At 55.9% G+C, this 14,348-nt stretch overlaps 1 protein-coding gene across 2 annotated transcripts in view; it reads right to left on the bottom strand.

Annotated features, from left to right (window-relative positions):
• Window positions 1-372: 372 nt before the first annotated feature.
• The window catches only part of CCNF (cyclin F), a 32,980-nt gene continuing 19,004 nt past the window's right edge, over window positions 373-14,348 (bottom strand). For both annotated transcript variants that reach the window (XM_073015036.1, XM_073015035.1), the window contains exons 10-17: window positions 13,852-14,016; window positions 10,089-10,212; window positions 9,608-9,788; window positions 9,176-9,263; window positions 5,793-5,892; window positions 5,565-5,692; window positions 3,563-3,732; window positions 373-2,691 (exon numbers count right to left, since the gene is read on the bottom strand). In XM_073015036.1, the coding sequence (XP_072871137.1) occupies window positions 2,216-2,691; window positions 3,563-3,732; window positions 5,565-5,692; window positions 5,793-5,892; window positions 9,176-9,263; window positions 9,608-9,788; window positions 10,089-10,212; window positions 13,852-14,016 (1,432 nt within the window). In that variant the 3' untranslated portion in view covers window positions 373-2,215. The remainder of the gene's footprint in view (window positions 2,692-3,562; window positions 3,733-5,564; window positions 5,693-5,792; window positions 5,893-9,175; window positions 9,264-9,607; window positions 9,789-10,088; window positions 10,213-13,851; window positions 14,017-14,348) is intronic.

The following is a 14,348-nucleotide window of genomic DNA, read 5'->3' as shown; positions in this document are numbered from 1 at the left end:
AGGTGAGTCCATTCCATAGTCGTTAATGGGAAGGTGTCATCACAGAAGGGAAGGAGGGCACAAAGGGAGTTGTCAGGGAGGTTGGGACCCAGGCAGCTCTGGCCCAGTGCTCAGGGTGGGCCCCTCCATCAGCGGTGGGGGAGGGTGAGGGTGGCCCTGCCTCCCTGGAGGTTCTCTGTGAAGGAGGAGGCAGCACTCGAGATGCAGGAGACCACCCACCCCAGCAGGTGATGCCAGGCTCCCCCGGAGTGGTTTCCTCCTTCAGGTGCAAGCTGGGAGAAAGCAGAGAACTGACTCCATGAAGAGTTGGGATTTTGAAAAAAGAGCCCCTGGACAAGGGGTTGAGGCAGCAAAGGACGTCCATCACTCATCTGTCACTATCCTCCTCACATTTAATCCTCACAACACCCCTGTGAGGTAGGTATCATCGCCCCCTCTTACAGATGAGGAAACTGAGGCTCACACATGCCCAGGGGCACACAGTCGACAGGACGGGTCTACAGTTCCAACGCTTCGGTTCTCACCTGGACCACACCCCACCCAAGGTGGCCAGAATTCCCTTATAGTTGCAAGAAGACAGCTGCCACAGACACAAACACACACAGCACCAGCACACAGAAAAGCAGCAGCTCAGTGAGCATCTCCCAGCCCTGGGTTTCTGGTTCAAGAGCATTTGGGGGGCCAGGTGCAGTGGCTCACGCCTGTAATCCCAGCACTTTGGGAGGCCGAAGTGGGTGGATCACCTGAGGTCAGGAGTTCCAGACCAGCCTGGCTAACATGGTGAAATCCCGTCTCTACTGAAAGTACAAAAATTAGCCAGGCGTGGTTGGGTGCTTGTAATCCCAACTACCTGGGAGGCTGAGGCAGAATCCCAGCTACCTGGGAGGCTGAGGCAGAATCTGGGAGGCAGAGGTTGCAGTGAGTTGAGATCATGCCACTGCACTCCAGCCAGGGCGAAAAGAGCAAAACTCCGTCTCAAAAAAAAAAAAAAAAAAAAAAAAAAAAAGCATCTGGGGGACACTTCTGGTCAAGTGGTTCTTTCTTACATTTGCAGAGGAAACAGAAGTGGATTGCAGCAGGGTGTGTTGTGGTAAGCCCATCCCCAGGGAGAGGCCACGGTCACATGGCCCCAGACAGGCTCCCCAGGCGTGGACTGCTGTCTCCCAGGCTCCCTTTCCATGCAGGAGCAGAGTCTCTGTGGCCAGCAGGAAAGCCCAGGGGTCTGCCTCCCTCCCACGGGTCCCCAGAGCATAGCTACAGTTGGGATCAGCTACAACACGGCCCCCGACTGCTCTACTCCTCTGCCTCTTGGTCACCTCAGATGTTAGAGGGGACTTCAAGTTTTTTCTGGCTAGCCTCTCCGGGAAAATTCTTTTTACATAGAGTGTGTCAGGATGGCATTGAGGGGCTAGAGTAAGATTTTTGTTTTGCAGTTGAACCTAAATAATGGTAGGAATCTCTTGTTTTTTAAATACCTTCTAAGTTTTTCTTGTTTTCATCTTGGAAGAAGGAAATTTAGAAACAAAGACAGGAAAAGAAATGGCCCAGAAATTCAGCACAAAGAGAGGTGTTCACATTGACACCATCTGTGGGTCACAGACAAACACCTCTGGGACAGAGCTCTAAAATGAGTAACGTGTTGTAGGGAGTCCACGCAGTGTGCAGGGACACAGGCCCCCTTACCATGGAATCCCCACCCAGAAGGAAGTGGGTGCCCCATGCAGACCAAGGTGGATGAGGGGACAGTGGTGTGCTCAGAGCTGTCAGCTCCCCACTGGAGCCCCAAACCAGACAGATGTGGGCAGGAGCTCAAGTGGTGTCTGACTACCCAGGTCACACGTGCCTCGAGCGTGAAAGCTGTCAGCTCCTGGCACTGGGCTCTGTTGGGGCTGGGAAGACCAGGACACACATGGGCTGAAGCTTCTAGAGACAGTGAGACATGGAAGGGACAGAGAGGTGCCCTCCATGCAGTGTGGCCAACTGCTTTGAGGCTAAACTTTCCAAAGAGAGGGATCTGACCTCTTCACTCTCATTTCAACATTCTCATAGCTTGCACGGGACTCCCGCGGAGAAAGAAACTTGGTGGCCACAAGTTACCCTCTCTGCTCTCTGTGCGAAGGCCTCCGGGATCTACACAGCATTCCTATGCTGTGCTCCCACCCCTCGCCTCCAGCCCCCTCAGTACACATCCACTGCAGCAAATGCACTGACACACTTACAGCCTCACAAGGCCCAGGTTCGTGTCCTCCTCCTCACTGTGTATGCATAGGTTTATCCGTTTCACCTGTTGCCGGGGAACACTGCTTTCGGGGGGACTTGGGGGACGACACTGTAAACATGACTTCCTGGCCTGATGGTGGCAGGGCTGTGTGTGCGAGTCACTGTCCAGGGACAGCACTGAGGTAGGTCGGGGCAGGACCCCCAAGCCACCATCCACAGAGCTTGTGGGACTCGTGGTGCTGACGGAGGAGTAGCCTGAGGTCGTGACGTCCTTCCCTGGCTCCGGGCTGGTGCGGAGCAGGGACTTGGGTCCTAGGGTTGCAGGGATCTGGGTATCCAGCGCTGGTACCTGTGGGTCCTGGGGTCTCTCGTCCTCTGGGCAAGCCTCCTCATCACTGGATTCCTGGCAGCAATGCTGTTCTGGGTTCAGGTAGACCACGGTGACATCGAGGATGCCACTGGGAGCTGTCACTGCAGGAAGGTTGGTGGGGAGGGAGATCATGTCACACCCAAGCATCAGGGGAGACCCCCTGCCACGTCAGGACCCTGAAGTGCAGGTCAAGAATCTTCTACCTAGCTATGGTCCTCTGTGTTACCCTCCTGTGGTGAGAAGTGTGGGTGACATGCCTCTTCCAAGGTTGGACAGCTGCCTGCCATGACTCCAACGACAAGTTGGGCATCTAGCTCAAGCCAAGTGGATGCAGAAGCAAGCAACTGGGAAATCGACAGGACTCACACTAACTGGGCTTCTGGTAAGGACCCATGCAGTCTGCCTGGGGTTTGCACAGGGCAGTGATCCCAGCAGGGCAGTGAGGACTGTCATGTAAGCCACATGGGCACATCTCAAACGACATTCTAGAAATAAAAATTAGCCTGTCCAGCTAATTTTTAAATGTTTTGTCTTGCTATGTCACCCAGGATTGTCTTGAACTTCTAGCCTGAAGTGATCCTCCTGACTCAGCCTCTCAAATTGCTGGGATTACAGGCATGAGCCACCACACCTGGCCTAGAAGGATCTCCATGAACTCCAGACAGGTATCTACCTCCCTCATCCCAGTGAGGTCTTCCCAGCACAGAACGAGCAAGAGCCGGATAGGTGTGGCCTAAGTCCTCTCATCCCTGTGTGATGGTAGAAGCTGTGGTGTTTTGGGGGTTCTCCCCTCCCCTCACTCTCCCCATGCCTGGACACACTCCCCCACAGGGCAGGAGCTGGCCCCGCCCTGTGCTCTGTGCACATCCTCCTCCCTCCCACAGCGCTCACACAGGGCCAGGTGCCCAGAGACCCTCAGTGAGAGCCACCCTGTGTGATGTCCCTTCCGGTGCGCCCTGGCCCTACACTCACCGTCGCCCTCCTTCTCGCCTTCGCTCTCCTGGTCGCCTTCGTAGCCAGAGCAGCAGTCCAGGCTCCAGTCGAGGAAGCTGCCCAGCAGCGTCTCCTCCTGGCTGGACAGCTCCGCAGTGGGGGTGGTAACAAAGCTGCCCCTGTCCTCCTGGAGGCTGTTCTCCCGCTTCCTGCAAGGTGGAGAGAGCCCAGGAGACCCGGTCATGGGCGGCAGCGCTGGGAGGCCAGGCCCTCTGCACCTACCTCTAACACCCGTGTGCCCCGGCCTGTCACTGCATGCTCCCAAAGGGTCTGCTGTGTAGAAAATGCTGGTGAAGCTAGAACAGGTCTAAGCCCTTGAGGCAGGGCCAACCTGGAGGACAGCTCAGGCAAACTCAGGCCCCAGGTCTGGGTGTGAAGCCCAGCCCACCTGGCTCAGCTGTGGGGCCTGAGCCAACCATCTGGTCCCCTGGACACCCCCAGGATGATGCTACCTTCCAGTGGTTTTTTTTTTTTTTTGAGGTGGAGTCTTGCTCTGTCACCCAGGCTGGAGTACAGTGGTGTAATCTTGGCTCACTGCAACCTCCGCCTCCCAGGTACAAGTGATTCTCCTGCCTCAGGCTCCTGAGTAGCTGGGACTACAGGTGCCCACCATCACACCCAGCTAATTTTTGTATTTTTAGTAGAGACGGGGTTTCACCATGATGGCCAAGTTGGTCTTGAACTCCTAACCTCAGGTGATTCACTTGCCTCAGCCTTCCAAAGTGCTGGGATTACAAGCGTGAGCCACTGTGCCCAGCCCCTCTAGTGTTGATTAATAATGGACAGGCAGTGCTCAGCCCGGGGCCAGTGAGATTGCATAGAATGGCCTGGCCTTGGGCGGTGCCGGCACCCACGCCCAACTGGGGTCAAGTCTTGCTTGGGATGGGGCTGGAGGCCAGAGTGTGGGCCTGAGCCTGGGAAAAGCTGCCACACCAGCTGAGCCTTTCCACTTCCTGAACCCAGGGCCGGGTGGGGAGCGAGGGTGGAGAGAGCTACCCATGTCACCCATGGGGGTCTGTCTCAGAGACTGATGGGGCTTTGGGGGACCTCTGGAGAAGCGAGTTTAACACAGTGAGGCTGAGCACAGGGCCAGGCCCCCTCCTGGAGTAGCTATGCATGTCTACATGGACTTTCCTCGTGATGACCCTGGCCCCAGGGAGTCGGTGCGTGTGTGGAGTGAGACAGGAGGATCAGGTCTCCTGCCTTCCGCACAATGGAAAGTACTATCAAGCTTCTTGGGGAGGAAGCAGCAGTAGCAGGGGCTTCAGCTGCTTCCCCAGGGCTCCCCAGGAGTTTAGGTCTACTGCCAGGGGCCCACTCCCCACACAACACTCCTGGAGGCAGCCCTGCCTGGTCCTGTATTGACAGGGAAGACCCAGCCACCCAGTGCCCGCCCTTGGGAAAGTTATGGGTGCACATGGTGCTAAGGAGTCACAGGGGCAGGGCCAGCAGCACAGGGAGGGCCCTGTTCATCAGGGCTTTGCAGAATCAATAGCAGTTCTCCAGGTGGGTGGGGTGGAAAGAGGAAGTTAACTCCAGGAGGAACAGCCAAGGTGCTGAGATAGGAGAGGCAGGTAAACAGGTTCACACGGGTGGTGAGGGAAGTGCTGGGGATGTGACTCAGGTCACAACTCGAGTGCCGGGAGTGACAGCAGCATCATGGAGCAGGTAACTCCAGGATACGCATGACAGGCACGGGCAGGGCTAGAGCCAGGCTGGGCTCCCGCATGCTCGAAACCATCTTCCTCCACAGGGATCCCAGGCAGAGGGAGAGGCAACAGCCTCTGAGGAAGGAGACCTGCGCTGGAGACAGTGGAGGTTACGCAGGGGCCTAAGGCATGACTGCAGGGCTCCGTCCCAGGGTCACTGTCCTGGGATCTGCTGCTCCCCTGACAAGCCTTGGGGGCCTCTCTGTGAGGGAGCGCTGAGGGAACTGGGCCGGCATGAGGGTGCCAGCATTGTATGGCGCAGGGTAACTAACCGTTTGGTTCTCCGCCCCGAGGGAGAGCTGAGGAAGGCGTGGATCTCCCCTGTGCTGAGGAAAGTCGGGGGGTCGGGGCTGTCTTGTGTCACTCCTAATGCCGCACACAACTGGCTGTAGCTCAGCACCTTAGGGGAAGCCAGAGTTAGGGGGTGCAGAGGCCCCGAGGGTGAGGCCCGCCCACACCCCAGCACCTCATGAGATGCCCAGGTGGCAGGAGAGAGGCACCTTTTCCTGGCTGATTTCTCCATAGCGCTTGTCCTCAAATCGCTGCTTCACGGCGGTCAGAGAGACTTGCCTGTAGTCCTTGGGGGCGTCATCATGGAAGCTGGAAACAGTCACGTGGAGTGGACATGTGAGGCACCCCCACCCCATTTTTAGCCTTAGTTCACTGAAGTGAGCAATGAGAATGCAAAATGGTGCAGTCACTCTGGAATCTGACCTGGCAGTTCCCCAAATGGTTAAATTTAGTCACCACAGAACCCAGCAATTCTCTCTAGGTAAAGACCCAGGAAAAAGGAAAAACTATATCCACACAGAAACCTGTACTAGAATGTTCATGGCAGGACTGTTCACAATAGGCAAATGTCCACCAGCTGTGGGATGGATAAACACATGTGGTCCATGCAGGGGAATATTATTCAGCCATGAAAAGGAATAAAGCAGGGACACACACCACAACATGGACAAACCCAGCAAACATTACACTGAGGGAAATAACCTAGAAACAAAAGGCCACCTGTCCTGTGACTCCATTTATATGCAATGTCCAGAATGGGAAAAATTCGTGAACAGAAAGTAGACCACTGAGTCATCTAGGGCTGAGGAAACTGCGGGGAACCAGAGGGTGACAGCTGAGGGGTGTGTTGTCCCTTTGGGGAAAGTGAAAATGTTGTAAATTTGATTGTTGTGATGACAAGCACAACTGTGTGAATAAACTAAAAGCCCATTAAATCATACAATAAAAGGAAGTTTAGTTTGTAAATAATGTTTCTAACTTATCTGGTTTGGAAAAAAAAAAATTAACTTTTTCAGGTGGAAGAGAATAAACGCAGCTCAGAAACAGCTTTTGGTGGCCAGTGCTGGGACGATCTGTGCTCCCCATAAGCAAAGGTGGGGGCGGGTAAGATCCATGCCGACCCTTCTACTGTCACCCTCGTTCCTTGCCCAGAAGGCACAGGGTCCGGGCACTGCAGGAGAAAGCAGCATGAGCAGCAGCACATGCCAAAGCCTGGGAGATGCCACCAGGTCCCCTGTGGCTGAAGTACAGTATGGGGGTAGAAACAGCAGATGGGCCAGAGAAGGTGCTGCTTAAAGGCAGAGAGGCCCCCAGGGAGTTCTGATCTCATCCTGGAAGCGGGACAGCAAGGCCCTGGGTAGTGTACACGAGACACACGTGGGGTGGCTGCCAGTGTTCCAGAAGGCTAGGCAGCCACCACGGATAGCTCCAGCCCCCAAGCGGTGAGCGCACGAGGAAAGTGCACTGGCGAGGATGCAGGGATGGAGAAGCAGGAGCGGCTGGTGGAGGCCTCAGCTGGGTGCACAGTGGTTCATGCACCACAACCCACCAGGGCTGAAACAGGCCACCGGCTGAGTCACACTGGCAGGGTGGGTGGCAGGTCAAGGTCGAGACGTGGTCTGAATCCTGGAAGTGATGAAGTCTCCCAGGAAAGGAGTCTGAGGGGTGGCAGAAAGCCAGAATTCCCAGGCCCCTTGGGGTGGGTGAGAAGGGAGACTAATACCCAGGCCGCATGGCCTAGGGCGGGAAGCTGAGGCCCCCGAGGGAGGGAAGGTCAGCGCAATGCTGGCTGGAGAAAAGCCACCCAGGCCTGGTGTGGTGGTGCCTGTGGTTTCAGCTACTCGGGAGGCTGACACAAGAGGATCCCTTAAGCCTGGGAGGTCAGGGTTGCAGTGAGCTAGGATGGCGCCACTGTACTCCAGCCTGGGCCCCCAACTCAAAAAAGGAAAAAAAAGCCTACACTGCTGAGTCTGCTGGATTTGGCTGAGGAAAGGGAAGTCATGGCAGAAGCGGGGAAGGGGGAGACCAGGGAGTGGTGGTGCCGAGAGGTGGGAGGAGCAAGTCTGTGAACACAGCTGAGGAGGCGAGGGAGATGGCTGGTCAGATGCAAATTCACCCCCATGCTTGTCCCCCTTGCCCCTCACTGCCATGACTCCACTCATAGCCCCTGGCCCCGCTGGTCTGCACTGGGCCCTGGCATGGCTGCCCCCTTTGCCTGGGACTCAGATGCCCAAGTGACCCTGGCTGCGCTCCCTGAAGGGAGCCGCACCCGCCCGTGCCACATGCCCCGCTCCTGCTTGCTCTTTCTCCCAACATGACCTGACCTCTGAACTCTGTCCTGGCCTCTCCCCCAGCGCCCGGCCCACGGTGGGGACTTCATGCACTGCATAGAACAAACCAATGTGGGCTGAAGGGAAGCTGCCAGGGCAGGTGAAGGGGCTCAGATGCAGCAAGGGCCGGGCCAGGCTCAGCAGACAGAAGGGCGGAGGGGCCGGGGCAGGTGGAGGGAAGCCCAGTGGGGCTGGGGCAGAGAGGGGGCCACAGCTGGGCACGATGGGGCAAGGGACCTGCCCGCAGCCTCCATCTTCTCAGTGAGACAGAGGATAGATCTATACCAACAGCTGCATTGGGGTGGAAGCTGTTCTCTCAAGGGAAGGGGAGTGAGTATTTTCCCCACTGGGGGCCATGTGGTCTCCGCTGCACTATAAGCTCAGCCACTGCCAGAGCAAAAGCAGCTGCAGACGATGTGGAAACCAGTGAGGGCGGCTGCTGCCAAGAAAACCCCGTTCACAAAAGCAGCCAGATGCTGTCTGAGGGCCACAGTGTGCCAGCGCCTGAGCTAGATGACAACTTGACACAGGTACAAGTTACCACAGGTCAGGGAGACACCCTCATTTTTTTCTAGTACGTTCTGCTGCCTATGCAATGAGCTTGGGTTGGGAGCAGCTGCTCTCAAAGTGAAAAAGGTGTGAGATAAGAAAGTCCTGGAATTTTTTTTTTTTTAGATGGAGTTTCACTCGTTGCCTGGGCTGGAGTGCAATGGCACAATCTCGGCTCACCGCAACCTCTGCCTCCCGGGTTCAAACCATTCTCCTGCCTCAGCCTCCTGGGTAGCTGGGATTACAGGCGCACGCCACCACGCCCGGCTAATTTTTGTTTTTTTAGTAGAGACAGGGTTTTGTCATGTTGACCAGGCTGGTCTCGAACTCCTGACCTCAGGTGATCCACCCGCTTTGGCCTCCCAAAGTGCTGGGATTACAAGTGTAAGCCACCACGCCTGGCCAGTTTTTGTTTTTGGAGACAGAGTCTTGCTCTGTCACCCAGGCTAGATGGAGTCCAGTGACGTGATCTCAACTCACTGCAACCTCTGCCTCCTGGGTTCAAGCGATTCTCCTGCCTCAGCCTCCTGAGTAGCTGGAATTACAGGCGTGCACCACCACGCCTGGCTAATTTTTGTATTTCTAGTAGAGGTGGGGTTTTACCATGTTGGCCAGGCTGGTCTCGAACTCCTGACCTCAAATGGCCTGCCTGCCTCGGCCTCCCAAAGTGCTGGGGTTACAGGCGTGAGCCACCGCGCCTGGCCAAAACTCACCACTTCTTATGAAGGCTCAAGACGCAGGGAATGAGGTCCTCATAGGAGAATCCGGTGAGGTCCCACAGCTGAGTGGTCCAGGGCTGTGCTGGGGAAGAAAGCAGGCCAGGGATGGAGGGGATGGAGGGGACGGAGGGGCTGTGGCGACAGCCGCCTGACCACTTCCACTCTATAGCTCTGTGGGCTCTGCTGTGGAGTTTCTTGGAGCTCAGGGTTGCAATCCTTTTAAAACAGTTTTGAAAAAAACCCATATGTAGGGCGTGCAGGCTCACAGTCAGAAATCTGGGACATACTGAAGCTAGGAGCTGTGCTGTATCTCATCTCTGAAGAAGTAACCAGGACAAACGGATGCTGGACTCTTCCGACCCACAGCCTCCTCCTATGTGAGCACCTTCCCTGACACAGGCATCCCTGGGAAGGGCCTCTCCTTACTCTGCCTGTGTGTCAGTTTAGCCAGAAGCAGGGCTGCGGCAGCCAGGCGGGCTGGGGCATAGGCGGACAGGCTGGTGTGCAGCAGGGAGAGCTCGCAGAGGAAGCTGCACAGGTGCTGGGTTCTCAGCTCCACGGGGACTAGCGCCAGCAGGACCTCCTTGTAATCCACCACGGTGGGGACCTAGACAGCCGGGAGCAGATGTGGGCTCTTAGTGCTTGAGGGCTCCTTGGTGCAGTGCCACATGCAGGCCCAGCGCAGGGTCTGGCCCGGGTGATGTTCACATTGATGCTGCACTCGCAGCGCACCAGCGCAAGTGGCGATGTGGTGCAACCGTGGCCTCCTGCTCCGTGGCTTTGGGCACAGCAGAGAGCTGCCCTCTGAGTCCATGAGGCCTCCCACAGCAGGAAAGCCAAATGCCCACCCCCACCCTCCAGCACAGCGACAACTAGGATTAATAGGGAAAATGGAACCACTGCTTACTCGAATCTTCCCTTCCAAGGCGGAGACAATCTCGCCCATCATTCTCACCAGGTCCTCATACTTATACGTGTTGTCTGTGAGCCATACGGCCTCCCGGATAGTCAGGATCTCTTTACTGATGAACCTGCAACGCCGAGAAGGGGTCTCAGCGCGCAGCCCACTTCCTGTGGCAGGGGTGGGGCGCAGGGACCCAAGGCTTTAGGAGGCTTCAAGGTAGGGAGGGAGCCATGGCTTTGGGCTTTGGTGACAAACAGGCTTCATAATGGAGCCAGCTGCCTGTGGCTGACAAGGGGCATTTAAAAAAGGGGAGGCCCAGGCAGGAGGACAGCTTAGCCAGGAGTTTGAGACCACCTTGGGCAACAAAGCAAGACCCTATCTCTTCAAAAAGTTAAAAAATTGGCCGGGCGTGGTGGCCAAGCCTGTAATCCCAGCACTTTGGGAGGCCGAGATGGGCGGATCACGAGGTCAGGAGATCGAGACCATCCTGGCTAACACGGTGAAACCCCATCTCTACTAAAAACACAAAAAATGAGCCGGGCATGGTGGAGGGCGCCTGTAATCCCAGCTACTCGGGAGGCTGAGGCAGGAGAATGGCGTGAACCCGGGAGGCGGAGCTTGCAGTGAGCCGAGATCCGGCCACTGCACTCTAGCCTGGGTGACAGAGCGGGACTCCATCTCAAAAAAAAAAAAAAGTTAAAACATTAGCAGAGCATGGTGGCATGTGCCTATAGTCTCAGTTACTTGGGAGGCTGAGATGGGAGGATTGCTTAAGCCCAGGAAGTTGAGGCTGCAGTGAGCTATGATTATACCACTGCATTCCAACCTGCATGACAGAGCAAGACCCTGTCTCAAAAAATAATCATCATAATAACAATAGGGGGGAGGTCAGAAAGTGCTGGAAAGAAGGATGAGAGCCACAAGGCAGACAGAAAGCAGCAGGGCTGTTAGGCAGACTCACAAATGTCTGCAAAAGGCCCAAGTGCCACCAGCATTCAGTTTGCTAAAAGACACCAAAGACAGAGATTTGCCCATCACGTGACAGCTCTATCAGTGGGGTGGAAATGTTTTAGACTCAGAAGGTGGGTGAGCCACCAGATCTAGGAATTGGAGGCAAAGGGCCCAAGGGTTGTTGGAAAGTCTATGCCCGGTACTGTGTGGCCACAGGAATCCTGACTGTCCCCAGGCAGGGGTCACCCTGTTCTCTGCTGTCCACCAGCGCCAACTATCAGGGAACATGCTGCTCCAGTGGCCCCCGCAAGGCACCTTCCCATTGGACTGAGGCCAAGTCTCTTGGCTGCTCCGTCCTGGGGACTCTGCAGGTTGCATGTGTCATTCACTTGACCAAGAGGACAAGAGGCATGGGGACTACACCTGCCAGCGCAGGGACTGCAGACGAGATGTCAGTAGCCAACAGGGAGCCCAGCGTGGGGTGTGAGGTGGCTGGTTGGGGCAGGGCACTTCTGAGAGCAGAGGTGGCGGGCAGCTCAGCCTTTAAAACCTTTTTTTTTTTGAGACAGAGTTTCCCTCTGTCACCCAGGCTGGATTAGTGCAGTGGCGTGATCTCGGCTCACTGCAACCTCTGCCTCCCGGGTTCAAGCGATTCTCCTGCCTCAGCCTCCTGAGTAGCTAGGATTACAGGCGCCCACCACCACGCCCAGCTAATTTTTTGTATCTTTAGTAGAGACAGGGTTTCACCATGTTGGCCAGGCTGGTCTTGAACTTCTGACCTCATGATCTGCCCACACTGGCCTCCCAAAGTGCTGGGATTACAGGTGTGAGCCACCGTGCCTGGTCCCCCAGCTTGAAAAAAAAAAGATAAGGCAGAATTGATTTGAGGGAGCTGTGGTGATAGTTATATGGACCACCGCAATCAGGTCCTGTGGTTGGGGAAGAAATTGGACTCAGCTCCCTGAAACGTTTTTAGTAGTTATTCTCTCACTGCCAAGCCGGTTTGTGGCCCAGGAGCTTGGTCGTAGGTTGCGGTGATGGATATGTGGTCAGATCCAGGGAGGCAGCCACCCAACCTCCTCAGTTGTCTCTGGTAGGAAGACCTGGGATCCTGGATTCAGGCCCAAGAGCACATCTGAAGACAGCTCTGGATGCTTGTGGCAGGGGTTGCTCCCTCCTTCCGTGGGAATGACACTGCATCGAGCCGGCACACGCAGGCCCAAAGAGACTACACCTCCCATTTCCCGTCTGGTGAGACGTGGCCACAAGACTAAGCTCAGTGCAAAGGTAAATGTGGCAGGTACAGGTGTCACAGGGACAAGGGCAGCACCCTAGCTGGTGGCAGAGATTAACATGGGATAAGGGGCTCCTCTGCTTCCTCGTGAAACAAAAAACATCCCAATGACCTGAGCCCGGACCCTCTGCCTCTGGGTTACCTGTGCAAGAGAGAAACAAGTCTCTGTAGCTTACACATATGCTGTGTGCAGCCAAGCCTATCCTCACCCACCAGGCTCTACAGGGGAGTTGGTCTGGAAAGCACTTCCTCGGGAAATGTAGACCATGCTGGGGACAGCTGGTTTAGGAAATGCAAAACGTATTGTGAGAATCATTTCCACGTTATTCCCAACGGCGGAACTAGGGGATCCAGCATTAGTTAAAGGAAAGCAGTGGTCTGATGTGAAAGGGACAGGCTGCCGTGTAAGGACGCACCCTGCTGCTGAGAGACACCCACGTGGTTGGAGTGGGCTCTGCCGGGCACCAGTGGGGGACAAAAAACCCTGTAACTCCAAGAGTGTAGGAAACTCTGGCAACAGACTTTAGAACCTGACTTCATCACGCCTGTAATCCCAGCACTTTGGGAGGCCGAGACGGGCGGATCACGAGGTCAGGAGATCGAGACCATCCTGGCTAACACAGTGAAACCCCGTCTCTACTAAAAAATACAAAAAACTAGCCGGGTGAGGTGGCGGGCGCCTGTAGTCCCAGCTACTCGGGAGGCTGAGGCAGGAGAATGGCGTGAACCCGGGAGGCGGAGCTTGCAGTGAGCTGAGATTGCGCCACTGCACTCCAGCCTGGGCGGCAGAGCGAGACTCCGTCTCAAAAAAAAAAAAAAAAAAAAAAAAAAAAAAAAAGAACCTGACTTCAGAGAAGGGCAGCTGATTGCCACCCTCCCTGATCAGTCATCCTGCCGCCCTTAGGAGCCAGTGGACAGGGCGGTTCAGCCCGTGCCTGCCAGAGTGAGGCCACACTTTGGGTCCTGAGACCGCACACCAGGACAAATTGCCTGGATGCAGGCACCCCACACAGTGGCCCCCACACGCTGAAGGCTGTTCCATCACCCCTGCCTGTGGAGGGCCCTCAGTATGGCACTCCACATCTGACCAGGTGGGATACTCACGGCTCATGAGTCAAGAACCAGTAAGGGCCAGGTGCAGTGGCTCATGCTTGTAATCCTAGCACTTGGGAGGCCGAGGCGGGTAGATAATTTGAAATCAAGAGTTTGAGACCAGCCTGACCAACATGGTGAAAGCCCATCTCTACTAAAAATACAAAAAAATTAGGCAGGCATGGTGGCGCACGCCTGCAGTCCCAGCTACTCTGGAGGCTGAGGCAGAAGAATCGCTTGAACCTGGGAGGCGGAGGTTGCAGTGAGCCGAGATTGCACCAGTGCACTCCAGCCTGGGTGACAGAGTGAGATTTGGTCTCCAAAAAAAAAAAAAAAAAAAAACCAGTGAGGAGCACGTGAAGGGCAGATGACCCTGAACCCAGGAAGGGCCAGCACGTCCCTGCCAGCTGGGCCGAGGGGGCTTCTCACCGGGTGCAGATGACCATGCAGGCGATGCCCAGCAGCTGGAGCCTGTACCGTGGCACCAGCCTCCTCCGCAGGTACCGGTCCACACACTCCACGGTCAGGTGCAGACACAGGCTTGTGAAGTCCTTCATGGTGGCAACTTCCACCAGCCAGTCGATCAGAATGTACCTGCGGAAAGAGCAGCGTGTGGGAACTAGGGCAGGCATTCTCCATGCGTCCCTGTCTGCAATTTCAACTCTACCTGTTGGGCCCGACCAAATAACCTGGCTAGCTCTGGAATCATGGGTTTACCCTGGAACCCAGGCTGGACAGACCATGTCACAGGAAGCCCGGGAGGCTCCATGGGTCCCAGCCCCGAAGCAGGCCCCACATTCTTCGACTGTGTTCCTGGGAGGTGGATGGACTTGCAGATCTCTGCACCCACCCTCCCTCCCCCAAGACCACATGTTCCTGGTGCTCCCAAACCCAAGCGCTTGGAGACCTCGACGTGGCGCAAAGCG

Source organism: Chlorocebus sabaeus, chromosome 5, assembly GCF_047675955.1.
Source record: "Chlorocebus sabaeus isolate Y175 chromosome 5, mChlSab1.0.hap1, whole genome shotgun sequence".
NCBI lineage: Eukaryota > Metazoa > Chordata > Mammalia > Primates > Cercopithecidae > Chlorocebus > Chlorocebus sabaeus.
The sequence above is the reverse complement of the archived record's forward strand: the minus strand, read 5'-3'. Positions and strand labels throughout refer to the sequence as shown.